Here is a 27,850-nt window from a genome sequence, read left to right as displayed (position 1 = left end):
AAGAGGCTTTAGCATTTCTGGATGTGTTTATTATTATCAGGAAACCTGAGTTCGGGTGGTACCAGTTCAGTTTACAGGTAAGGACTCACATGATTGAATGTTCCTCTCTACACCAAGTGGGGAACCTTTTGGAATCCAATTGCCACATTCCATCATTTGTAAGAACTCAATCATTTAGGGTGGCAGCGTCTAACACTTTGGAACTCCCTGTCTGTTGAGATCAAGCAAACACTTCCACTGTACTTTTTGGCACCTCCTAAAAAAATTCTGTTTAGACAAGCCTATGCAGATGCTTAGAAAGTTGAGGCAACTTGAATCTGTTTAAGTATTTTAACGTTGGTTTGTTTTAAAGTGGGGTTGCCAATTTTTCTTGATTTTGCCCTTTTATCTTTTGTAGACCGCTTTGAGGTTTTGTTTTGTTTTGCTTACAATCAAGTGGTGTATACATTTTATGAAATAAGTAAGTAATAAATAGACATGCAACTTTTTGGGGTTCACATACAAGTGGGGGGGTGAGGTCAGAGGAAAAACATGGTCGAGGCTACAGCAGTGGTTCCCAACCTTTTTTTGGCCATGCCCCACCTATGCATCTCTAAAATCCTGATTCCCCCGCCCCCACCATTGACACATAATTCTAATTATTCAAAAAGCGAACTCCTATTCACGTGGAGGAAGCCTAAAAGGCCATTCACTGTTAATAACTCTTTCTCAAATTGCCTCCCTTAAGAATCAAACTAGCGCCTCTGTGGGGTGTGTGCCCCACATTGGGAACCATGGGGCTGGGGGCATTAAGGGTGGGTCGCAATAGGTGCAACTCCCACCTTTGCACAAGGAATTATATTGCAGCCCCAGAAAAAGCAGAGGTTTCTAGACTCCCACTCCCACCCTGGCTAGCAAAGACACATTTTTTGCCACGCAGCTCCAACCCACCCTAGAAATTATAGCACCAGGGACCCTCCTGAACCAAAGTAGGACACTTTTCCATGCAGTTGGGGGCTATTTGTAAAATGGCAATGCTTAAGCGTCCTCAGTAATTTTGCAAGGGCAGAGGGTGGGGAGAAAACCAGAACTAGGCTGCCCCCCTGCGACTGATCATTGGCCAAGGCTCCGTAACCTCCTGAGAGGCCCATTGGGTCATAGGCAGGAAGTGACAGCTGGTTCCTATTTTCTTTGTGCATATTAATGTTTGGTAGAGAAGCATTCAGTCAAGTGTGCTGAAATGGTACAACTCAAACACAGGTTGAGAAGAAGTCCTCATTATCCCTACCTGACATTATCAGGTTCTTAATAAAATGGAGAACACCCCACCCACCGTATCATATGTGTTTGATTTCTAGATATTCAGAAAGGGCAGCTCTTAGGAGACAGCTGAACTGTAGTATCTATAAGATTCATTTAGATTTTCAAAGTCATGTAAACAGGAGAAAGAGAGAGCAGAACCACATCAAGCATGACTTGCTCTGATCTTTGACTATCTGGTTTACAAACGGCCAGAGGCGGGGGAAGAGGGGTGTGGTGGGGGTGGACCACCCCAGGTATCTTTGCTGAGGGGTGTGTGACATTTGGCGCACCGCCAGTGACTCCCAAGCCTACCCCAAGCTGTCGGGGGAAGGGGGGAGCTGTGCCCCTTTGCCGGCGGCCTTCCCCCCCTTCCCCCTTTGTTTTGACCGCTGGGGGAGGCTTGGGAGTTGCGGGCGGGCAGTGCGCTGAATGTCCGCTATGAGTGGCTCGCTCTGTCCCTGTGGGTGCACCGCTCCATGCACCCAAGCAGTATCCTGCGCCTGGGAGGGCACCCTCTGCGCCCCATGCCCCTCGGGAGCGCGCCCGCCCTGGGCAGCGCAGGCACATGCTCCGACGCTGCAAAAAGCAGCAAGAATATACAGCATCTTCATATACTTGACTTGTAACACAAATATAAAGGATCAATGGCAAACCCCTTATGGATTTGAATGGAATGCGGTTGCACCTTTAAGAAATTTGCCCTCGTTTCAGTTGCTTACAGGTCGTGGTCAGCGATGAGAGAACCTGGCTCGGCCGCAGGTCGGCGTGATGCAGCCGCATCAAAGAACCAGGGAGCTGCAAATTGCCTGCAAACTCCGCTCGGGGACCCTGGATGCATAAACGGCTCCCACTATACATCTGGAGGGTTCCTCCACACCTGCACTAAGCCATAATTTGTCTTAGTGTGACATGCAAATCAGGACTGTGTGTGGCTGCTGCGATTCCTGTATGACTGTGGCAGGAGGAGTTTTGCTGCAGCCGCAGAAATTGCAGCGGTCACATATCTCGCCTCCTCTCTTGCCCCCATCCCCTGGAAGCATCCGCTCACACAACTAGTCCCTCCATGTGGGTGTAATCCATTTGCCGGCAGGGATCCATCCTCATCAGAAGGAAAATTAAGCATACTCAACGTTTAGTAATTCTGGACAATCATGTACCAACAAAAGCAAAGAGCTATCGTCACACAACAGCAAAAGGTGGTTCAGAAAAGAATTGTCTGCCATGACTTGAATTGTCGCCAATGCCAGCTGGTGTCAATAGCTGCAATGACACCCCTATTGGTTAAAACTATTTATTATCCCTTTGATAAGTCGCACTGCTGGTAAGATTAGCAATGTTTTTGAAACAGCTGCCATAGATTTGAAAACGCACACATATAAAGTTGTCTGGCATAATCTGCAACGCCATTTTGCTTGCTTGTTTCTAAGAGTCTATCTATGGGAAAGAATAATTTCCTTAAAGATCATGCTTGCTAGAGCAATCTCACAGCACCAGAGGTTGATTATGCGTTAGTAGAGAGCACGCTTTTTATTGAGTTCATTATTGACATAAGGGAGTCGTTTAAGAGAGTACCTTTAGTCCAAGCCAGTAAGCCCAAATGACTGCAACAGCATGCTTACGCCTAGCCTCTTCCTTCAAGCGTTTCAACTCCCTTCGAGCCTAAAAGGTTTAGACAGTGAATCACAGAGACAGCCTGATGCAGGTAAGCACAATGACCAGGAACAGAATTCTCCCACTGATAGAACAAGCCAATACAGGAAGATGGAAGAACAGTATGCAACTTTTAGAACCCCAGCATGAAAGGGTGAAGAGAGGGTGAAAGTGCAAGCAGACCCCTCAGCGCTGCTTCACCAAGGCAGGTAAGAGAAGTAAGAGTAGCAGAAGTTCCCTGGGTTCTGGCACTCTCATATGGCATGTTAGGTATGGCAAATGCTGCAGAGCTCTCAATTTTAAACGGAAAACTTTCTGCACAGTTGCAGCCCAAAGGGTTGTTATTCCAGGTAAAACATTAGGACACGTCCCCTTAAAACACTAAGGTCTGAACATGAAGTACTGAAGGACCCCAGTTTAGGCCAGCCTTACACAATTTTGGGTCTCAATGCGCTTTCTTCCAAAATCTTGTAAATGAGCTTCTTCTTTGATGTCACACAGAGACATACATGAACATCACATCACATCAACATGACTTCAGTATGTGTAGTACACAGGGAATGGGTAACACAAAAAGGGATGTTAAAGATCTATACATTCTGTAGGGCCATGAGATTCTGTTATTGCTTTTGGGTATTTTAGGGTTAGTAGAGGACAGGCATCTTCAGAGTTCAAATGGTTGTTTGAGTGTAGCATTACGCTAACAGCAGCCGTAGTTATGCACCTGCAGCACTGACACATAGTTCATCTCACAGAATGTTTGTCTTGCAAATTTTGCAGTCCGTAACAAAAGCATGCTCTGCTACTGAAGTCTGTATTCAAATAGAAGTTCACACAAGCGCATTTAAGTTCTTAGTAAATGGCATACAAATGTTGAAGGGAATTGCAGTGTCATTAGGGTTCAGGCAATGATCAATTTACTCTCAATGATATTTTTGTTTATGGTCAGTAATTGATGATTGTTTCATGAATGGGTTCAGTTTATGAACCCCTCATGCCTAAAGTGTTTTTGGGAAGATGTTGTTTGTATGTGTTTGTTTTGTTTGAATTACATGGTGGTGGTGGTGCCCTGTGCAATTTGATCACCAAATCAAATAAACATTTGAAATTCTAGACCAAGCACCTGTTGTTGTTATTGTTATTGTTATTGTTATTTTAAAAAACACCTTTCCTCAAATAAATCAGTCAAAGCTATATTGCAGGAGAATTTCCAGTTGTTTCCTAAAGTAAATTTCCACTCCAAAGGGGCCAACAACCACATGACGTGAGTCAATGCTAGTTTAATTTAACAGTATCCCAGCTATCACAAACAGACCAGCTTGGTTTTCCAAATTAAACCTATAACCCTCAAGCTACTTTTTATGGTATATCACTACTAAAGCCCAAACAGTTGAATCATTTCACCTAAGTGGAGCATTTTACCATACAAAATATATATATATATTTTTAAAAAACAGCTGCAGCAAATAGTGATGTTCCAGGTGGCATTTACGGTACTTCCCTAAGGTACAGCCACATTTGGTAAGGCTCTTCGGTATAGCTGAAACAACTGTTTCAAAAGAACGTTCTCTAGGGAGGAGCTTTTGTTACATAACACACGTTTTCTTCTTTTCTCTGTATCAATATTGTGCAATCAGTTGCTCAATGTAAACCAGGGGTGCCCAAACTTTTTTAAAATAGGGTCAGATTTGATGAAGTGAACATGTGTGAGTCCTAAAGGGTTATATATAATTTTAAGTATTCTCTATATTTACATAGTGCTCAGATGCAGCTGGGGATCAGCACCAAGCACCACTTTTAGAGGCCAACACACTAAACTACACCTTTCACACTTGGCAAACAATGCGCCCCTTGGGTACAATGGGTAGACGAGTCGAAAAAGCCCGGGACACAAATTCCCACGGCCCTCTAGGGGCTCATTTACCAGAAGCAATGGATTTAGTGTTAATTGGTTGCTTGATCTCTCGCATGCCCGGTCTACTGACTGCTTCAGTTCCCAGTTCTGAACCTTGGCTGCAAGTGTTAGCAAATTGCCTATTACACTAGCGCTCCCTGAGCTGCCAAACCCTGCAGGGAACGCAATGTGGTGGCATGCAGCAAGCCAGTAGTACGCTTGCCCCTTTGCAGTGGCGTAGCGTGGGTTGTCAGCACCCGGGGCAAGGCAAGTAATTTGCTCCCCCTAACCCGGTAGGGGCAGAGAGCTGCGAGTGCGCCCCCCCAGATGTTGTGCCCGGTGCGGCCAGCCCCCCCCTGCACCCCCCACGCTACGCCACTGCCCCTTTGCGCAACTAAAGGTATGGTTTGATGGCCACTGGGAGATGGCTCAATAACGCCAAGTGATAGAGTGCGATGGACCACACTGAGGACCCTGAAGAGCCCTTTGACACCTGTAGGCCTGACATTTGATACGTTCTCATGTTTTCGTTCTGCCTGGACACTGAGGTCCAGCGCCAAGGGCCTTCTGGCGGTTCCCTCGCTGTGAGAAGCCAAGTTACAGGGAACCAGGCAGAGGGCCTTCTCGGTAGTGGCACCCGCCCTGTGGAACACCCTCCCACCAGATGTCAAAGAGAAAAATAACTACCAAACTTTTAGAAGACATCTGAAGGCAGCCCTGTTTAGGGAAGCTTTTAATGTTTAATAGGTTATTGTATTTTGTTGGAAGCCGCCCAGAGTGGCTGTGGAAACCCAGCCAGATGGGTGGGGTATAAATAATAAATTATTATTATTATTATTATTATTATTATTATTATTATTATTATTCTATAAAAAATGAGAAATTTAGATCATAGAATTCTGTTGGGATTTAAAAAAAACAAAACCCAACACTTTCTCACAAATTGTGAAATATTAGGACATGGGTTAGAACCTATGTGAACTGCTGTGCACTTAATTAATAGAACATTTTTCTGCCTCTGCTCTTAGCGTGGGAACTTATAAAATTACTACTGCATGTGCATGCTAATAAAAGGGCCTTTGCTTCGAGACATGCAAGTTTAGTTAAATACATTTCAGAGCCCCTTTTTCAGTCTAGATGCTTTATGGCTTGTTAACAAGCAATTAGTGCTAAACAGCCGGGCATGCTTGACTTTTTTTTTAGTTTATGGAACTTTTTTCAGGTTAAGTGGGGCAAAGATGTAAAGGAAAGGCTATCAGCAGTGGCATGCTCATGTTTAGTAAGCCAGCACAAATGATTAATTCTTGCTTTAAAAAAAAGTGAGTGGGATAAGGGAAGGGGGCACATGACGCTTGCATGTAGTACCTTTAATCCAAGCCAGAAAGCCCAAATAACAGCAATAGCAAGCTTATTCCTAGCCTCCTCCTTCAGCCGCCTCAGCTCCCTTCGCGCCTGCGGTGCATTGGGGAAATGAATTGCGGGGAATTTTGAAAGAGACAAAGGAAAGAAAAGAAGAGAGTTTGCTTCAGTTTTCCCAATGGACAGAAAGGAAGCCGTTTCACACAGAATAAATGAAAAGTGTGCGCCTGGATTTTTAGACCGGAAAGCACAGTTTGGAGTGGGGTGAGGGAAGTGGAAAAAATTCAAGTGAAGTGAAGTAAGCAGCTGAAAACATTCCTGCCACTCTTTCCATCGAAAGGCAACCTTTGCACCATGTAGCTGGCTCGGAAACAAACAGAAGCCGGCTTGTGTTTTCTTACCTGAGCTCCGTGCCAATAAGCGGCAATAGTCGTAACAGCTTCCTGACAGCGTTTCTGATGCTTGAGTTCGCGGAGCAGCTTTCGAGCCTGTGAAACAGCAATAGCCCATGCCAAAGAAGAGTTAGTGCTTAAAATACAGCTGTGCAGAAGATAACAGAGCTATCTGATGCCCACCTGCCCAGACCAGGCAAACATTTCATAATTATTCCATCCCAGTACGTTTCCAAGCACAATTCAAAGTGTTGGTGCTGACGTTTAAAGCCCTAAATGGCCTCGGCCCAGTATACCTTAAGGAGTGTCTCCACCCCCGTCGTTCAGCCCAGACATTGAGGTCCAGCTCCAAGGGCCTTCTGGCGGTTCACTCACTGTGAGAAGTGAGGTTACAGGGCCCAGAAATGGAAACAAGAAGAATTACCCACAATAGAAGAATAGAGAATGAAAATGATGGACTATGCTGAACTCGATAAATTAACAGGAAGGATCCAGAATCGACGCGACCAGAGATTCACAGAGGACTGGAGTAAATTTACAGAATATATGCAAAAATTAAGTGATAATCAGATAACATTTGTAAGTTTTAAGGCAGTTTTGTGATAATATCAATTAGAAATATTGTTAAAAAATAAGGTTAAAAGTAAAATAATATAGTAGTGCAATATTAATTTAAGAAATGTGAAAGAAGTGAGTAAAATGAAGGATTATCAGACAAGCTGAGGGAAGTCAAAAAGGAGAAATTGGTGATAAAAAGAAAATATGTTTTGATTGTATAATTTTGTATTGGGAAATGAATAAAAATATTTATATACATAAAAAAAGAGAGAAGTGAGGTTACAGGGAACCAGGCAGAGGGCCTTCTCAGTACAGTGGTACCTCGGGTTACATACGCTTCAGGTTACATACGCGTCAGGTTACAGACTCTGCTAACCCAGAAATATTACCTCAGGTTAAGAACTTTGCTTCGGGATGAGAACAGAAATCGTGCTCTAGCATCGCGGCAGCAGCAGGAGGTCCCATTAGCTAAAGTGGTGCTTCAGGTTAAGAACAGTTTCAGGGTAAGAACAGACCTCCGGAATAAATTAAGTACTTAACCTGAGGTACCACTGTAGTGGCGCCCACCCTGTGGAACGCCCTCCCACCAGATGTCAAGGAAATAAACAACTATCTGACTTTTAGAAGACATCTGAAGGCAGCTCTGTTTGGGGAAGTTTTAAGTGTTTGATGTTTCATCACATTTTTAATATTCTGTTGGGAGCTGTGCAGAGTGGCTGGGGAAACCTAGCCAGATGGGTGGGGTATAAATTTATTATTATTATTATTATTATTATTATTATTATTATTATTATTAAGCCTTTCTGGTGTAATCTAGTACTATCCAGTGTCTTCCACAATGTAGGCCTCAGGACACTAAAGCAGGCAGTGTTGCAAAGCTCTTGGGGCAGCGGGAAACAGCACTGGTCTTCCAATCAGTTATTGATACATGAGTAGGAGTAGCACCTAAACCAGATTTCCAAGGCCCATCTAATTCTACTGGTGGCTTGGGATTTTAAGCCACAACTACTCAAGTTTTCAAAATACATCAGCAAACACATGTAAAACAGATTCTAGAGAAAGCTGAAGTTAAACAAAACGAAATCAGAGCAGGGGGAAATAGCATATCATTTTAAGAATAATCCAAACAACATTCTGGTAAACCACATTTTGCTTGACTGGGTTTTTATTTTCAATTCTTTCAGCACATTCTAAGCAGTCCTACTGGTTTTTAAAGAACATTATGGTTGGACCTACATCTCGCATGTCCAGCTTGCCTTTCTGAACCCCAGTCGCTGCTTCTACACCACAAAGCAGTAAATCCATTACAGTCATACCTCAGGTTGAAGTAGCTTCAGGTTAAGCCTTTTTGGGTTGCGCTCCGTGGCAACCTGGAAGTAGCGGAGCGCGTTACTTCCGGGTTTCGCCGCTCACGCATGCGCGAACGCTCAAAATGACATCAGGCGCATGCACGAAAGCGGCGAATCGTGACCCGCACATGCGCAGACGCGCGGACACGGGTTGCGTTTGCTTCAGGATGAGAACGGGGCTCCGGAACGGATCTCGTTCGCATCCAGAGGTACCACTGTAATTACATCCTTTTTAAAAACAACAAGGTTTTCCAACGGCAGGGTGTGATTTGCAGGTAAGAATAAGTGAACAAACGAGGGTTTAACACTTTTATTCCCCTGCAAATGCCTCCGCGCCAACCTAGGAGTCCAAATACACGTCTGGGAATGAAACACAGGTACAAGTACCCCTTTTCTCTACCATGGAGAGGCAGCTGTTGGCCGTGGATGACGTAGTTACAACCCAAGGGGCTGAATTGACTTTTTCTCACCTTCCATCCTCTGATATAAGACTGCACCACGATGGCAGAACTCTTGATCTGCTGGTACTTCTTTTGTTGCTGCATTGAAAATTTAAACAAGAATGAGTCAGAGTTTTACATAACTGAAATATACCCAGCTTGTCGCACACACACTTTGTACTGGTTCTATTAGGGATGCATACTATGTAGAGATTGCCCCAGTGAGTGATACAACCTGTTTGCTAGAAGCACACTGCACTTCTAAGAGCAACGCACTGAACCGTGACTAGACATTGTGTCTAAATAGCTAAACCATGGTCAATAATTGGCCACTAACCAGCACCTGAAACCGTGGTTTGAAGCAGGTTTGCAAACCATGGCTGTATTGACAATGGTTAAGTGTTACAGTGGTGCCCCGCAAGACAAATGCCTCGCAAGACGGAAAACTCGCTAGACAAGAGTTTTCCGTTTTGGAGGTGCTTCGCAAAACGAATTTCCTATGGGCTTGCTTTGCAAGACGACAATGTCTTGCGAGTTCCTGCTGGGTTTTTTTCCTCCCCCCCCCCCTTTTCTAAGCCGCTAGGCCGCTTATCAGCTGATCCGATCAGCAGATAAGCCACTAAAAGCCGCTAATAGCGCTAATCCGCTAATCCTTCAATGGGCTTGCTTCGCAAGACGAAAAAACCGCTAGACGAAGAGAATCACAGAACGGATTCTTTTCGTCTTGCAAGGCACCACTGTAATTGGCCACTAACCAGCACCTGAAACCGTGGTTTGAAGCAGGTTTGCAAACCATGGCTGTATTGACAATGGTTAAGTGTTACGTCGGGAATGAGCAAAACCTGGTTAAAGACAGTTTCTGATCAACTCAGCCTCGTGGCTCACAAGGTATCTCCTTATACATGTCACCTGGAGACATATTTTAGCCAAGCAAATAAAGGGGGGGAAACATGGTTTCACTGGGCATTTGGAACCTGAATCAGGATTAAGGCAGCAAACCATACTACGTCTGCTTTGGGTCCAAGAGCTCTACTGCTGTTTCTATGGCTTTTCAAGCTGAATTAAAAGTGCACATTGAGACCAACCAAGGATACTCTAAGACGCATACCTCAACTAATTGCTTTCAGATTACAAAGCTGTGGCAAGACTTACCAACATTAAACCTGAGCATCTTCCAAGAATACTCACTACAAAAGCAGAGCACAGTTCTGAGTTTAGAGCCATTTTTTAAAAAAATTCACTGGGTACTTTATTTTAACCACAGATGTCACAATTGTGACAAGTATTGCTAACTGCACTGAACTCTTGAGAAGGGACAGGATTAAAAAAGCCCCACATATAATATTTTCTTACTGCGTATCTCCTGTACCAAGCAGCAATCACAATCTGACTCCTTTTCATGAGAAGAAAACGTGTGCGACACTTCCAGCCCCTGTAGATCTTCTGGATCAGGGTAGCCAAATCCTCAAGGCGCTGTTTCCTTAGATCTTCTAATTTGAAGAGCTATGCGGGGGTTGGGGGGTTGGGGCAGGAGGGAGAAACGAGAAGTGTTCTGTAGTGAAGTTCTCACCCTGGGCCAGCAGGGGGATACTGTAGATAGTTATGCAAATGAAGGATCGAAAGTGACGTTCAGTGATTGGATAGTTTTAGAAAGTTGCTACAGTAACGTTGTACTGGAGCTCTATATAAGCAGGCTGACCGAGCCCTTCAGCTCAGTTCTGTTCTGGCCTCTGAATAAACAAGAGCTGTTTGAAGAATTGCTGTGTCATCTGATATGTTCACCCACAACTTAACAAGAAGGAAGAGTAAAATGTTTGACACCTAAGTTATTTTAGGTTTTGCACACGCAAGCAGCAGAATGAGGTGGCAGCGAGGTATCAGAGACCAGAGGTGGTACAATGGGCTGCATCGTTTGACAATGTGGGTGGAGATATTATATTTCAAACGCCCCCTATGTCTGAAAACAAAAATTCTCATGAGAAAAACCAATTCTGCAGGGAGCAAGCTTGAACCTCTCACTGATATACTAGCTTTTTGCCTGCAAGGAGTTTTACATGGGACTGTATTCAGAAAGGGCATTCCCCAACTGCAATTCAAACTAGGAACAATCCATTCCTATACTTTTTTTAAAAAATAAATAAATAAATACTAATATTTTATTGAAAGAAATTCAATTATAAAGAAATAAAGTGATAAAGAGGGGGAAAGTTAGGTTTAAAAAAGAGCAGAGATGTGAATAAGAAATATATATACACAAAAATACAACGTAATATTTTCCCTTAGATTCTTATATAAATCGATACAGTGTTATTATCCTAATACATATGTAGATTTTAATAGCCTACTACATTCCAAATGTTGTCACATTTATCCAAACAAAGTCTACGTCTGTAAGCAGTCGGTTCATAAACTGCAAGTGTTGTCATATTGTCCATTCCTATTCTGTCATTTAGCCGGGACTAAGAGTTGTTGTGATGTCAAAAAACAGCTAGGGAGCGAAGGTGGAATGCAACAAACGAACTTCAACAAGCTGCTTTTTTTGTCTGCAACTGAGGCCCACACAAAACCAACTTTTTGAGGAATGTCTGATACAGTTGTTAGATGGCATGTCACGGTGACAAGTAAAAAAAATACGCTGGATTAAATTTATTTCCCTCTTCTTTCCAAAACCTAAGCTTTAGCCCTCCATCACCTAACAACCTGAATTTGGCCTTAAAACTCTTGATATCTTGTAAAGAAAGAGGAGGAGCAGGAAGAAAGAGACAAATGTACTTAAGCTGCCTTTGCTGTAATGGAAGAAAAATTGGTTTACATACTGTTCTTGGGTTGCGGATGAATATTTTTGATCTTCCCAAGGAATATTCTTCTTCAGGGACTTCCAGCTCACTGAACAATACCTCTACACCAGCTCTACAACAGAAAACAAAAGGAAGCGATTTACCCCTCTCTTTCAAAAATAGCACCTCCTACACAGGCTGAGAATACAATAAGCATATTATTAAAGGAAAAACTTTGCTTTAGCATAGGCACATAAAAAACAAAACCAGTAATTGTTATCTATTCTGTTTGCAAACACTTGTGCTTCAGATGTGAAAATGGTATACAAAATAACAAATGTCTGCTCTGATAAAGTCATTAAGGATTAGAAAGTTCCAGCCAGATTGTGAAATTGACAAAGAAATGTTTTAAACAGAGGTACAGTGGTACCTTGGTACTCAAACGCCTTGATTCCCAAACGCCGAAAACCTGGAAGTAAGTGTTCTAGTTTTCAAACATTTTTCGGAAGCTGAACGTCCAATGTGGCTGTCTGCTATTGTTTCCGGGGTGTCTGCACCAATCAGAAGCTGTGCCCTGGTTTTCGAACATTTCGGAAGTCAAACAGACTTCTGGAACGGATTAAGTTTGGTGCTTTTGTTTTTGCTATTTATTTTGCATTTTTGTTTTTGAGGCTTTTTGGTTTATTTTGTTTTTGCGACTGTTCAGCTACTGATTGATTGTGTCACTGTGGGAATGGATAGAAGCCCCCCATCCAAACAATGACTATCATCAGTGCAGGTAAGGAAAAAAATTAATTTTCATTTTTATCATCTACAATACTGTCTTATTTATTTTATAGTACAGTACATTGATTATTGCTTTCATTTTATGGATCAATGGTCTCGCTACATAGTAAAACTCATGTTAAATTGCTGTTTTAGGGGTTGTTTTTAAAAGTCTGGAATGGATTAACCCGTTTGCATTACTTTATATGGGAAAGCAAGCCTTGGTTCTGGAATGCTTTGGTTTTGGAACAGACTTCTGGAACGGATTAAGTTTGAGAACCAAGGTACCTCTTTGTGAATTTGTAGCGATAATGTCCTGAACCTCACCTCTCAAACTTATGTACAAATCAAACTTAAGCTCTCCAAACAGATTTCACAGTTCTTGGCAGTTTAAATGTAACAAAATATGTATTTAATTTATAGAAAGTGCAGACTGAAGCAAAATGGAGTGGAATTGTGGGGAAAACATGTGAATGAGACACGAACCGGAAATTGAAAGGTTAATCCATATCTAATTTTAATTAGGGTTGCCACAAGACAAAATAAATCTGCAATTTAAAATAGGAAAGGTATATAGATAAAAAGATGAGAGGAGCTTTGATGGAAACAATACAATGGTTCTTCAATCAATGGTTGTCCGATCCTTGTATGCCTTTTACTGAATATGATATCCTTGGGATCGCATCTCCACAGGATAGTTTTGTAACTGGCTCTGCACCGTACAGATGACGTGGAAGACAATTTCAAGAATCAGGTGCAGAGGCCACAATTTTGCATACCTTCAACTCATGTGAAGACCCTTTGTAGCAACATGCAAAATTATGGCACCATGTTTTGCTCCCTGACAGCATTTTGAAATCCAGGAAGGGCAAAGAGCAGGGAAGTTAATAGGGTGTGGCTTAAGAGGTTGGGTTTTTTGCTGGAAAGAGCATGCAATCCCATAGGCATGTTAAGCAATTGGCGCCGGGCCAAATAAAGACCAATAAAAAGTAAAGGACCCCTGACAGTCAAGTCCAGTCACGAACGACTCTGGGGTTGCAGCGTTCATATCACTTTACTGGCCGAGGGAGCCGGCGTTTGTCCGCAGACAGTTTTTCCGGGTCATGTGGCCAGCATGACTAAGCCGTTTCTGGCAAAACCAGAGCAGCCCACAGAAACGCCGTTTACCTTCCCACCCCAGTGGTACCTATTTATCTACTTGCACTCTGACGTGCTTTTAAACTGCTAGGTTGGCAGGCGCTGGGACAGAGCAATGGGGGCTCACCCCGTCACGGGGATTTGAACCGCCGACCTTCTGATCGGCAAGCCCAAGGCTCAGCGGTTTACACCACAGTGCCACACCAATACACCTGCACTAATTAGTTAACGACTCTTACCTGGCAGGACCTCTCCAGTGTGGCCATGTCTGTTTACAAAGCATTTTATATCTTTCTAGACAAGGCTCGTAAGGTTGCCTGAACGCATATCCTGCCCTTCTGACACGAACGTTTTCCAGCAGACCCAAATACCGGACCTGATGACAAACTAGAGCCTCGTTGAAGATATGTGCTGCTTTTTTGTCATTGGGCTTAATGCATCTGCATGAAAAAGAACATTCATTAAGATATTGCACAATAATTTCTGCTACACAAGCACAACTATATCTTTTCCACTCGGTTTGTTTAACATGCAATTGACTGCAATCATTTGCCCATCTCAGACAGAAACAACAATAAATGACTAAAACAGGTAACATAATCTTCTCTCCCATTATGGATTAAATATAGAAGGCAATCATGGTTATCATATTCATCAGACAATGGATCTTAAGACATTATAAACATTAACTTATGGTAATTCCAGAGACACTTGGCTCATTATTTTTCCAAACAGCTGCATATCGAATTGCAAGTGTCCCTATTTACTAATTAAATGTGTATCCTTCCCTTCCTGCCAAAGAAGCCCTGGGGCTCAGAGCCTTGTACTGTCGCAGTCTTACTAGACTGCAAAATAGAACTACTTCATTCTACGCCCCGAAAAGGCATCCTGTTTTGCTTGTCGCTTGATGACCTGGATTTGATGTGTAAGCTTCTCTGTAACATTCACTGCACCAGAGATATAAAATAAGGAGTCCTTTTGCTCTTCCACAGTTGTGCTATCACTAGTCTACTAATTAGGTTCTAAATCTAATCATGTCTATAAGGAAAAGTGATTTTTAACCTTCCTGGTTTGTAATTCTGTTCAAGGTTACAACCGCCTCCCTCAGAGTCTAATGGTGAAAATAGCATTGATTTTGGTGTTTTAACAACTGTTTGCCCCACAGTAGTGTTGATCTCCTTGAGTACTTCATCCCAAAGTCTTGCTAGATATGGGCACTTCCACCACAGATGAATGCATGTACCCCACTGACCCATAACTCCTCCAGCAGTCTGGGGACATCGTAGCCAGCATGTGTATGAATCTCATTGTGCTTTAATATGATCTGTGGGTTTTTATGTATTCTCTCTGACATACAGGGAACCAGTCCCAGCACCTTCATTTTCCAGAAGCTATCCCATTGATTACGTAGAATTTCCACCTCTCTATCTCCCACTCAAATCACCCTACGGCCTTCCACCTTTGCTCTTCTGCTACTGCAGAAGATATATCTGAAATCAGGTCCCTCCGTTCATCCGCTGAACCCAAAACTAATGCCACAAACTGTGAGAGAGACTTTTAGTACCTTGCTCCCAAATCTCCCTGTTGGAAATAAAGTAACAGCTTGGATGGGCACTAAGCCAGTTGAGTTCAACACTGGCTAATCAATCTCTCAAATACTCATCTGTAAATGGATAGGTGTTATACAGAAGGCCTTAAGCTGGTACAGTCTATCTCCTATGAGTCCCTGAAATTGTGTCTCTCTGTCTGCACTGTAGAAGGGTGAATGATTTAATATATTGGTACCAGGGGCACCTAACTGGGATAAATTTGGATTGCCATGCTTTCTAGACTGCAAAACATGCACCATGTGAACACATTACGATGCTTTGCAATTGTATGGGAGTTTATTGGAAGGGAAAGGTTGTGCCTGCAGAGCGACCGTCTCTGATCCTGACCATCCCATGCCCAACAAGACCTTGCCTTTATCACCCAGTATAAAAAAGATTAAGTGACATTACTGACAAGCTTTGTTTTTTTATTTTAAAAAAAGTTAATGTGGAATTCCTCATGCCATATGGATTGTCCTTCTGCATAGTAAATCACAAGCCAGACTGGCCCTTTCATTCTCAGAAAATAAATTTATTAATGGAAGCTTGCAATTTTCAAAGAGCCTTTCCCGGAATTAAAAATGAGAAACACCTGAAACATAAATAACAGCTTGGGGAGGTTTGACATTTTTATTGCTATTCTGCCTAAAAGGGACAACTTTCGGCTTATCCAGCTTTTTGTTTCTTTCCTAAATCTTCTGAGCACTGAGCATAAGTTTAAGGCACAAAGTTTACTTAGATCTTTTGGAATCTGAGCTCCCAGATCTCAAGAGTGATTTAACGTAAGGTGGGGTCCCCATAGCACACTTGGCCAGCGATTTGGGAGCCATATTTATACTACAGGCTTCTCATAATGGACTTTTAACCTTGCAACCACCCCATACCATGCCAACTCCTTAATTATATCTGGTAAGACCTCTATCGGGTCTTACAGCATTATCACAATGTCATCAGCAAATGCACTTAGATGTTCTCTGCCTTCTATGGTGTACCTTGTAACCCCATCATTCCCCTGCAATGTAAATGTTGAAGGGCTTGGGAGATGATAATAAATAATAATAATAATAATAATAATAATAATAAAAAATTTTATATATATATATATATATATATATGCAGGTTTTGGTGTCTTCGGGTGTCTTCCCGTGTAAGAGTTGGGGTGTCTAGGCGACGTTTCGACGAGGTCTCACTCGTCATCTTCAGGCTGGTGCTTTCGGCTTCTTGTTACTGGAACAGAGCAGGATCTCAGTGTTTGAGTTCCTATAAATACTGTTGAGGGGGTGTGGTGTATAGCCTCCAACGTTCTGGGCAGATAGGAAGTTCCCAGGTTAGTGTGCCTTTTCTTCTTTTGTTCCTTAATTACTTGAGGGATATCTTGAGTGATTTCTTGAGTGATATTCTGAGTACCACTTAGACAGTATTTATAGGAACTCAAACACTGAGATCCTGCTCTGTTCCAGTAACAAGAAGCCGAAAGCACCAGCCTGAAGATGACGAGTGAGACCTCGTCGAAACGTCGCCTAGACACCCCAACTCTTACACGGGAAGACACCCGAAGACACCAAAACCTGCATTCCTGTACCCGTGAAAATCTACGAAAGCATATATATACACACACACACACACACACACACACACACACACACCCCTCCCATCTGGCTGAGTTTCCCCAGCCACTCTGGGCAGCTTCCAATCAAGTGTTAAAAACAGTACAGCATCAAATATTAAAAACTTCCCTAAACAGGGCTGCCTTCAAATGTCTTTTAAAGAGAAGATAGCTGCTTATTTCCTTCACATCTGAAGGGAGGGCCTTCCACAGGGTGGGTGCCACTACTGAGAAGGCCCTCTGTCTGGTTCCCTGTAACCTCACTTCTTGCAATGAGGGAGCCACCAGAAGGCCCTCGGCACTGGATCTCAGTGTAAGGGCTGAACGATGGGGGTGGAGACGCTCCTTCAGGTATACAGGACCGAGGCCGTTTAGGGCTTTAAAGGTCAGCACCAACACTTTGAATTGTGCTCGGAAACCTACTGGGAGCCAATGCAGATCTCCCAGGACCGGTGTTATGTGGTCCCGGCGGCCACTCCCAGACACCAGTCTAGCTGTTGCATTCTGGATTAGTTGTAGTATCCCGGTCACTTTCAAAGGTAGCCCCACGTAGAGCGCATTGCAGTAGTCCAAGCGGGAGATAACTAGAGCATGCAGCACTCTGGCAAGACAGTCCGCGGGCAGGTAGGGTCTCAGCCTGCGTACTAGATGGAGCTGATAAACAGCCACCCTGGACACAGAATTAACCTGTGACTCCATGGACAGCTGTGAGTCCAAAATGACTCCCAGGATGCGCACATGGTCCTTCAGGGGCACAGTTACCCCATAAAACAAATAGGGTAGTCCAGAGACACCCCTGTTTAATATGTGAACAAAGTTCAAGGCAAATCCGCCCACCCACCAATCATTGGTTTTCACTACTGCCCATTAAGTACTAAATAAGTTTTGTTATAGCACACGTAATTCCACCCCCAGATACAGTAATTTCAAAAACTTTTAGAAACACAAAAAGCCCATTCGAGTTGGTCAAATGCTTCATGTGGCTCCAGCATTTTCAGTAGCAACGAGTTACTTGTTTTATTATGCTGCATAACAAGGCCAGGGAACTGATTCCTTGAAGGTTACCTGATGTAGTTGGGATTTTTGGTCTGCAAGTTCTTCATCAAGGTTGCCACGGAAGCCTTGAACTGCGAACCTGCGGTTGGGGGCCTCTTTAGGTTAATCTTGGCCGGGTTTCCTTCTGGGAAGAGCGCTTTAATGAGGGAGTGGTTGGCCCTCCACATGGCCTGGGACAGGTCGCGGTAAAGCAGGTCGTTGTTCTTGTCGACAAATCCTTCTACCTGATACATCACCTAACAATGCGAATCAAGAGTGTCTCAATGAACAAGAGATAATCAATCCAAGGGGGGGGGGGGACAAAAGTCAAGAACAAATGGCTAATGCCTCCAAAATATTAATGCTGCATGTCAGAGGCACTGGGTCCTGCCCAGTGCACACATGTGTTATCGCAAGGTGACAGGAAGCTACAAGACCTGCCACAGTCGTGGTTAGGCCCGGAGAGGCCTGCCACAATCGCAGGAAGGACTGACAGGGCCTGCCGCAGCAGCAAGTAGACCCGGTGAGGCCCGTCGCAGGCTGCGAAATATTGATGGGGTCAGGCCCCCTCCTTGAAAAATTCGGGGAGGAGGCTGTTCAGCCCCACGGCCCCCCTAGATGGTTCCCCTGCTGCATGTTAAGTAAACTATATTAACACAGACCACAAATTTCCCTTGCCTTAAGCCCCTTCCTAGGGACGCAGGTGGCACTGTGGGTTAAACCACAGAGCCTAGCACTTGCCGATCAGAAGGTCGGCAGTTCAAATCCCTGCGACGGGGTGAGCTCCCGTTGCTTGGTCCCTGCTCCTGCCAACCTAGCAGTTCGAAAGCACGTCAAAGTGCAAGTAGATAAATAGGTACCACTTCGGCGGGAAGGTAAACGGCGTTTCCGTGCACTGCTCTGGTTTGCCAGAAGCGGCTTAGTCATGCTGGCCACATGACCCGGAAGCTGTACGCTGGCTCCCTCGGCCAATAAAGCGAGATGAGCGCCGCAACCCCAGAGTCTGCCACGACTGGACCTAATGGTCAGGGGTCCCTTTACCTTTACGCCCCTTCCTGATCCCAGTTGTGTGCACCATAAACAAAAGAGAGAAGCTACTTTAAACGGTGTTCTGGCTAATCTCTTCATGACTGGGATGGCTGCAGTGGAAACATGAAGGAAGGCTGTATCTGCAGTAATTTGTGCATCTCTTTTTTCGGCTCACTATCTCACCTTGGGACATCTACAGCAAGCATGCTTTCAAGTTGCCCAAAGCTGGAATGTTAGCCTTGTGTATAAAACCATACAACATGCATTACCTTGCCAGCATAATGCTGGATTCTGAAGCAACAGTGGGGCAGGGAAGTGTCGTTCAGGAAGCGTGAACATTTGCTCATCCTGCTCTCAAAGTGCTGGTGAGTGGCACAGACCTGGTTCAACTTCTCTAAGAATGTGTCGTCGGTAACAGCTCCTGGCCGCAAGCATTCTTCATCCAGCATGGCTAGAATTCCATTCTGATTCTGTTGTGCAACAATAAGGTTCATTCCGTGTGAGATGGGCATAAATATTCTATGCATCCCTTAAGGTTCACAGTAAATGAATGGCAAACTAAAGCAGGTAATTAGCAAGTCAAATTTCGAGTCAGAATGCAAAATTGAAAGCCTGCGTGTATGTCTGCCCTACACAGTCCTTTCCACATTAAAAGGCATTTATTCAGATTAGATTAACTTGATATGCTGAGCACAACTAAAACTTCGAACTAGGATTTACCTGGACATGTCCAAATTTTATTGATTTATTTAACAACATTTATATACAGCAGTTTCCAAAAAAAAGGCTACATATTTCTCCAACTTTACCAGGGTGTTGTTTTATAACATTGTAGAGTTGGAAGGGACCCCGAAGTCCAACCCCTTGCAATTCAGAAACCCAACATAGGGCTTGAACCTGTTCGTTACTTCCTAGGTACTTCCCCATTTGAATGATCAGGAGCTCACCAAGTTAGTGGCTAAATATCTCTATTTGGTTTTTTGTTGTCGAAATACATTGCAGACGTCTGATCTCCCTGGAGACCTAGAAATGTGACGAGAGACTGCTCTGCCTCCTTTCTTTTAGCAAATGTTTTGTGCCACTGGGGAAGTGGTAATTCTGTATTGATTTGTTTTGGATGTTTGCATGTGATGCCAATAAAAGGTTTGATGATGATGATGATGTACTTCCCCATTCTTCAGGTCTCCAGACACTGAGGCCCAAGAGATGTCACAAAATTCAGGATGGAATTTGCACCCTTTTGCTTGGAGGAAACCCCTTCTAATGCCCTATTCCCCTGAGATCAGAGAGGAGGAGAAAGGCTCCCTCAATGTGGTGCTTGGCAACAGCATCACTGAGCAGATGAATCTATTCTTCCTCTTCCTGATGAGATGTGGAATAGGACAGTGTCTCTTAACTGCAAATTTCTAAGCGTGTATCATCCACTGGTAGCACACCTATTCTTTTCCATTTTAAAATCCATGCCTTTTATTTCAACTGTTCCTTCTCAAATCCTTGTGATTTGAACTTCCGATACAAAGCTCAGCTATGATCCAAAGCGAGACAGTTGAAGGAAGACACTGGTGTCTCTGTCTCATTTTCTCCGTCTGGTGATGCTGGCTAAAGAACTGCTCCAGATTTCACCGTTGTCAAGGAACTAATGAGACTTTAAAGTGTGGGTAGTCAAGAGGAGCTGCTGTCTGCAAGTACATGCTGTATTTGAAACATACACTGAAAGACGCAAAGCGTTCCATTTAGCATTCAAAAGAGAAATGTTATTTATTGGGAAAGGAAACCTTTTTTAAAAGCTTGCCCCCTAATCCTCAAGAACAATGTTACCTTCATCTACTGTTCTGTTGGGAGCCGCCCAGAGTGGCTGAGGCAACCCAGTCAGGTGGGTGAAATACAAATAATAAAATTATTATTATTATTATTATTATTATTATTATTATTATTATTATTGCTGCAATACACAGAGAAGTTTACGAGACATTGACATTGTACGGTGTCTCCATCAGCCTGCTCCCCTTAATCGCCATCTGCAGCAGCCATTCCATCAGGGTAGGAGAGAGCAAGACAGGAAGGACTGCAGGGCCTCTACTGAAAAACTAGCAACCTTTGGCTCCTCCACTCCTTGAAGTCTTTCCATTCTGGCTGGTCATTCTACAAACTCTGCAACTAAGAAACGGTTGCTGCACCTTTTTTCCTCCTCCCAATCTCTTTTCCTTTTGTGTTGTGTCTTTTAGATTATAAACTTGAGGGAATATAATGTCTTCTCACTGACACTTGTAAGGCGCTCTGAGAGCAGGGTTTTTGTTGTTTATAATGGGTGGGAGAAAAATGCTTTTTTAAAAAAATATTTTGCTCAATTTTTGAGTATTTTGCTCAATTCCACCCTTCAGAATGCTTTAATACAAGCTTCTCCAGGCTAATGCCCTCCAGATCTTGCACCCATCATCCCTGACTGTTGGCAATGCCAGCAGAGGCTGCTGGCACTGCAGTCGAAAAATCTCATCTGAAAGACACCAGGTTGGGGAAAGGTGGGCAAACAACACTATATACAGTGATAATTCCTTACTCCTTAAAGCACTATGCCACAAAGCATTCTTCGGAACTAAATAAATCATTATCATTATTATTTAAATTTTTACGGCACCCTTCATCCGATGATCACAGGGAGGTTCACAATATAAAAACACAAAAAATGCATACCATACATAGTTGTCAACTTTTCCCTTTTCTTGCGAGGAATCCTATTCGGAATAAGGGAATTTCCCTTAAAAAAGGGGGGAAACGTTGACAGCTATGATACCATAATAAAACACTAAAACAATACCTCATCCCCAGTTTTAAACGCCATAGATGGGAGAAGAGGAATGTTTTTACCTGGCGCCTAAAGATGCATAATGAAGATGGCCGGCATCCCTCCCTGGGGAAAGCATTCCACAGTCAGGGAGCCACCACAGAAAAGGCCTGTTCTCGTGTGGCAGTCATCAAATCAAAAGAATGAGAACATTCCATAAAATTTCATTTTTCTATAGTTATGACTTACATTTTCTATTAGGTCGCAAATTACAGCATTGTTGAAGTATTCAATGTGCGTCCACTCAATACCCTATAGAAATAAAACACAGAAATTGAAGAAGAAAACCATGGCAGGGAGGCACTTTGAAGGCACTCTGCTAAAATTTCACTCATTCCAACTAGAGCATATTTTAGTAAGCTAGGGGCTTGCCTTCTTTTATTCCTACCACAATACCCCAGTTCCTCTGAGCCCTAATAAGGCCACTAAAGACAACGAACCCTTAAGGGCGTATGTGCTTTAATCGCTTAAACAGGCTTGACACCCACTTTTAAATTACAAGGAATTAAGGGCTAGTGGGAAGCCCCACAAGGCAGGCACCAAGAGCCAGGATCACACCAAGATGGTAGTGACCACCAATATATGAATCTCCTTTGGCGAAAGTGAGTTGAACTATTATGATATGGGGTGGGGGGTGGGGGGGTGGGTCTGCAGTTTAAAGGAAATGAAGAGATCGCCGGGACTTCAGCACTATGTCAAAACTTCAGAAGCTGCTAATATTGCTGGAGCAAGATGAGCGTCCTTGAACAGCTGCCAGGTTTGCTTTCCATTCCATTCCCCAATCTGTGTCAATTTCCCATGCACTTAACTGAAACAGAGCCAAAGCCCTTTTAGTGCAAAGCTTTGGGTCAATAATGTTTTTGTGCATCTTGGGAGCGTTTCCAAGGAAATTGACAATTTCATCTCAAGAACTGCTGGTGTGTTTTCCCCCTGCCTTCAGCCTTCATATTGAGACAGAGATGACAAGCTGAAATAACACGGTCAGCATAGGCTATGCAGTCCACTTTGGTGGTGGTCAACCATTTTTGCAAGTACGTCACAAACCAAACCCGAAGAGATGCTTAGCGCCACCCAAGTGCATATGGCAATATAAATGCAGCTTTCCCCTCCCCAATGCTTCTGAGGTTTTGTCTCTAACCTACTACTGTCCACAATTGTTGAAAAGGGTTTCAGTTGTGCAAACCAGTTACTGTTTTTGCTTTACATACAAAAGTGGCCAATCCATGGTTGTCCAAGGAAGATGTAACACTGGGGGGCGAAGCTAGAAGCATAGCCCTTCTCCAAAGTATACACAGTGGTACCTTGGGTTACAAACACCTCAGGTTACAAACACTTTGGGTTACAGACTCCGCTAACCAGGAAGCAGTACCTCGGGTTAAGAACTTTACCTCAGGATGAGAACAGAAATTGCGCTGCGGCAGCAGCAGGAGGCCCCATTAGCTAAAGTGGTACCTCAGGTTAAGAACAATTTCAGGTTAATAACAGACCTCCGTAACAAATTAAGTTCGTAACCAGAGGTACCACTGTACAGCTATGCCCTACAAGTAACTTGTGAACAGGGCTATAGGTTCATACACCAAAATCATTGTGTGGCCAAATGTCTGAAATTTAACTTCGGTACTTTCACCTGCCAACTTGCCATCAGAATTGCAGTGTTAAATAAATGCAGCTACAAGGTATTTAGATTAGTCCATCTATAACATGTAAACAAAGGTGCTTATGAGCTTGGTGTTTTAGGCAAACCAGATTTGGAATGTGTTCGTTTCTAAAAAAGAATCTAAAAGAATATAGTGTCTATATTCTATATCTGGAATATATCTATATACAGAATATACCTACAGTAATGCCTCCGCAACCATCTGCCTCATCTAGCATCCGCAGCAAACCCGGAAGTACCAGAACGGGTTACTTCCGGGTTTGCTGCTCGCCCATGTGCAGAAGCGCAAACTGCTCCGCGCATGTGCGCAAACACGGTGCTTTGCCCTGCGTCCTTTACAGCTAGCGGCCGGGGCTCCGGAATGGATCCCGGTCGCAAAACAAGGTACCAGTGTATAAGCATAAAATTGACTTTGGTTACTTGATTCTAGTAGATATTGTGGAGAAGTGTAAGGAGCCTGGGGAAAGTCAGGAAGAAAAGTGGGGAAGAAAATGCGGGTTAATGTCAGTGCTATTTTTCTAGAAAAAGAGGTACCGTTGTTCTCTTATAATGACAATGGCACCCACCTGAGAGGTGCCAGAACTGAGTTTCGGCAAGTTCTAGCTGAAAAATAGCCCTGGGTAGAGTCGAGCCCAGTGAATCTCCTCTCTAACTGCCAACTTTGGATACCATCGCCCACTCCACAAAACCATTTTGTGTCAACAGAATACTCTTACCACCTGGAGTAGAGACTTCACCTTAAATCAGTGTCCTTTCAACTGCCTATCTGGTTTCAGGGCTACTACTAATGCCTCACAAACAGAACATCAACATGGTAGTTCTGTTTTGTACCTGACAAGGTCATCGCAACCATCAAGGAAGAACATGTTAAAAGCTATTAAGGCAAACAGCAACAAGGACAAGGATTGTAGGTGCACAGAGGAGGCAGATAGGTAAACAAGGAAACAAATGGGTTTTACCTCTCGTATGTACTCTTCTTGCTCTTCCTTCAAGGTAAGCTCAATGAAGATCTGCTGCAGCTTCTCGTTGCAGTAGTTAATAATGAACTGCTCAAAGCTGTTATCCTACAAAAGAAAGTTAGGAAAGAGTGACAATGGAGGCACATGGAAGCCTGGCAGCATATTTATCCAGAGATGAGACCTATCCAAATCTCTGGCCTGCAAGCAGATTTTTGCAATGGGACTACCTTCTGGGATTTTAATATGATATGCACCTATTCCATGCACGACAGGATTTTTATATATGCCTGAAGACCATTTGCTAATCACGCTTCATACTGGGTGCTTGGTTCAGGAGTACTACAGGTAGACGACTTTTACTCATCAGAAAGAAAGTCAAAATTTCCCCTAAAAACAGCCTACCCAAAAGAAGTTACAGGGCTAGAAATACACACAGATTCACAGCGTGTGAGCCCATAATTATGTTAATGACAAAAGCCTTGTTCGGACAATCGTATCTCAGTTTAACAAGCAGTGACACAAGCCCCACGGCTCCTTCCTTCCCTGCATGAGCAAGCAAACCATGAGCTGACCATAGCTTCCTGTTTAATCTGAATCAGGAAAACTATGCACATCAAGCACTGGACCAAGCCAGGATATTAAACTATGGTTTGAAGTGAATTTTTAAGATCCTGCCTTGCTCGACAGCTGGAAAACAAAGTTTCCCAGAAGGCTGAAATGATAAATCGTTATTCATTAGAGGTTTCCTGGTTTAATTGCTGCTGGAAAGAGGGAGATGCATGCACAGGAAAAAGGCTGGTTCATAACCCAGATTATTAAAATGAGGCATGATCATCCAAACCAGCTATAAAACTTTTAATGCTTGCATGGGTCGTTACTACATCTTCCAAGATAGGTGCTCAGACAAGAGAAGTCACTAACACAAGCAGAAAACGGATGCTGTGATAGATGGGCCTTGGGCCTGATCCAGCAGCCTCTTCTTATGTTCTATTTTATAGTTCTACTTTATTTATTGAATGGTTCGCTCTCTTTCTTTTTTTTTTACTTTTGTAAACCACTTTAATATTTTTTGAGGTGACATTGCAGTATATAAATATTTTCAAATAAATAAATAAAAACAATACAAACAAGAGCATCTGTTAGGTGTGTTTTCCAGGATAGAATTCATGCATATACCTACATACCTACATACCTACATATATATAATATAGTCTGCATCAAATGTTGTTCTTCCCTGAGGATAATACTTGATGCCATCTGATGAAGTGGACACTAGTCAATTAAAACTTATGTCATATAACATTGTTGGGCCAAACTATACAGTCGTACCTTCGAAGTCAAATGGAGTCCGTTCGACTTCCAAAATGTTCAAAAACCAAAGCATGGCTTCCAATTGGCTGCAGGAAGCTCCTGCAGCCAGTCAGAAGCCATGGAAGCCCCATTGGACGTTCGGCTTCCAAAAATAGTTCGCAAACCGGAACAGTCACTTCCGGGTTTCGACTGTTCGGAAGCCAAAACGTTCGGGAACTAAGATGTTCAACTTCCGAGGTACATGATGTTATAATACAACCTCTCTCTCTCTCTCTCTCTCTCTCTCTCTTACAAAGTAGCCCCTAAAATCCAGCTTTTTTAATATAAGGGTGATAGCCAGTATCTGAAAAACAAAGTTCTGAAGATAAGGAATGTTTTGTTTTGTTTTGTTTTGTTTTGTTTTGTTTTGAAAAGGCAATAGAATGAGCTGGCTGGGTAGCTGACAATTATCAGGAGTGCAACAGTCTGGAAGGACAGGGACAGGACGGGACGGGGTTGCAACTGTGGCAATGGGAGGCTTCTTCCAAAACCAAACACCTGTTTCAGAGGATGGATTAACCCTTAGGATGACAGCAAGGGAGCAGAAAGACACACATCATATGAGCTGTGCATCACCACCTCACCTGAGATACCATCTGCAATAAAATAGAATCCTGCATGCTATATGCAAAGATGTAATTAACATCCTGTTTACCTTGGCCCTTAATTTAAGGCACCACAATTCTCTTGTGTCACCTTTCAATTTGATTTTTCATATCATATTGGTTTTTTAAAGCAGTGGCTGCCTAGACTCCTCCACGGTAAGTTAAGAATGTTGAGGATGATTCATTTAAAGCCTTTGCCATTGACTTTAATAGAAACAGGATTGATGCCTAAAACGACACTGCCACCCTCTTATAATTTATTTTATCCATGAGCAGCATATTGTTCTCTCCTCATATATTAAAATTCACATTTGTCCTTGCTGAATTTCAGCATATTAATGTTAGATGTCAGCTCAGCAGAAGAATCTTGTATTTCACTGTCTACTCTACCTCTCTGTATTGCTAAGCCAATTTAAAAAAAAAGCAATATGGGTTGTAGGGACTGTTTTATGCCTCTTCCCTTCTGGCTGAAAAGGGGGGGAAATTGAGCTATGAAAAACATTTTGGATGGAACAGTCACAGATAAGCCTGAATATAAGAAGCTGCAGTATATGTATTATATTCCTGGCATAATAGCCTTGGGCAGACACAAATTAACCTGACATCTCTCCTTGATCTGAAATGCACGGTTTGTTTTGCTTTCAATCTAGGTATAACCTTAATACTAAAAAAAAATGCCATTCAAAGGGCACAGGAACAAATCGCCAGAATTCAGAATTTTGAGATTAAGTGTACGCACATTGCTAAATCAATATAAACTTTGGGCATTGCTTGTCCAATCTTATTTCTCATTGTGCATGATCTACAAGAGGAGGGACCAGAGCAAAATTAGCATTTTAGCCCTCTACATTATGAGTTATCACTACTTCCTTAAAATTTTAAATTTAAACATTTATATGCCACCTTTCTGTCAGAAACTCTTAGGAAGCTGAACGCAAAACCTAAAAACAGTGAGTCTTTTTCTGTGTGTATGATATGTAAGTGGTGACCAGGGTTTTGGTCTGTACACTTGACATCTACCCTTATGAAGTTCACATGAAGAAAAATCAGTTTTATTTCCTCACACCTTTCCATGTCTACTGCTGATGGAACTTTAGGATTTTTTTAAAAATACTGAACCATATTTTATCTGGTTGTTCTTTTAGAGTTCTTCTGCCTTGATATTTCAGGGTTCATTTTAATGTTTTGCTGTTGTTTCCAAGTTACCTATTTTTTCACTTTTTTGCACTGATTGTACCTGCTTCTTGGTAGTCATTTTATTGTAGGCTGGCTTGAGAAACTTTGTTGAAAAGGCTGGTTCAAAACAGAATGAATAATTCACTATATCTTGCTACAAAGCATGAAGATTACAGTCAGAGCAAAGTACCTCAAAAATTTCAAAGCCGTAGATGTCCAAAACGCCCATGACTTTCTTTCTTACTTTCATTTGTGCCTTAAGAAAACAAAAGTTATTTTCAGATGTTTATTAAATTCAGCAAAGAGGCAGCATTCTATGAAAATCATCATTATGACACAGAGGAAAAGCAGGGGTCAATTATATGAGTACATCTATTGTTTTCCTGCTAAAAAAACTTTG

The 27,850-nt window shown here is 42.8% G+C and overlaps 1 protein-coding gene and 1 long non-coding RNA gene across 11 annotated transcripts in view; one reads left to right on the top strand and one right to left on the bottom strand.

Annotated features, from left to right (window-relative positions):
- The window catches only part of MYO1B (myosin IB), a 142,050-nt gene that overhangs the window by 15,902 nt on the left and 98,298 nt on the right, over positions 1-27,850 (bottom strand). For 7 of the 10 annotated variants that reach the window (XR_014517631.1, XR_014517632.1, XM_083467662.1 and 4 more), the window contains 12 exons: positions 27,641-27,706; positions 24,320-24,424; positions 21,893-21,955; positions 19,131-19,331; positions 17,863-18,089; positions 13,842-14,042; positions 11,740-11,833; positions 10,277-10,426; positions 8,954-9,022; positions 6,586-6,672; positions 6,191-6,277; positions 2,854-2,940 (listed from right to left, as the gene is read on the bottom strand). Coding sequence is in view for 8 of the 10 variants with exons in the window: in XM_083467662.1 (XP_083323788.1) it covers positions 2,854-2,940; positions 6,191-6,277; positions 6,586-6,672; positions 8,954-9,022; positions 10,277-10,426; positions 11,740-11,833; positions 13,842-14,042; positions 17,863-18,089; positions 19,131-19,331; positions 21,893-21,955; positions 24,320-24,424; positions 27,641-27,706 (1,437 nt within the window). In the remaining 2 variants the exon portion in view is untranslated. The remainder of the gene's footprint in view (positions 1-2,853; positions 2,941-6,190; positions 6,278-6,585; positions 6,673-8,953; positions 9,023-10,276; positions 10,427-11,739; positions 11,834-13,841; positions 14,043-17,862; positions 18,090-19,130; positions 19,332-21,892; positions 21,956-24,319; positions 24,425-27,640; positions 27,707-27,850) is intronic. The other 3 variants (XM_083467666.1, XM_083467667.1, XM_083467665.1) reach the window with 2 other exon arrangements.
- Positions 9,053-10,148, top strand: LOC310691405. The gene is made up of 2 exons (XR_014518494.1): positions 9,053-9,288; positions 9,707-10,148. It is a non-coding gene; the product is annotated as an uncharacterized lncRNA (long non-coding RNA).

Source organism: Podarcis liolepis, assembly GCF_965112155.1.
Source record: "Podarcis liolepis genome assembly, chromosome: 1".
Taxonomy (NCBI): Eukaryota; Metazoa; Chordata; class Lepidosauria; order Squamata; family Lacertidae; genus Podarcis; species Podarcis liolepis.
The sequence above is the reverse complement of the archived record's forward strand: the minus strand, read 5'-3'. Positions and strand labels throughout refer to the sequence as shown.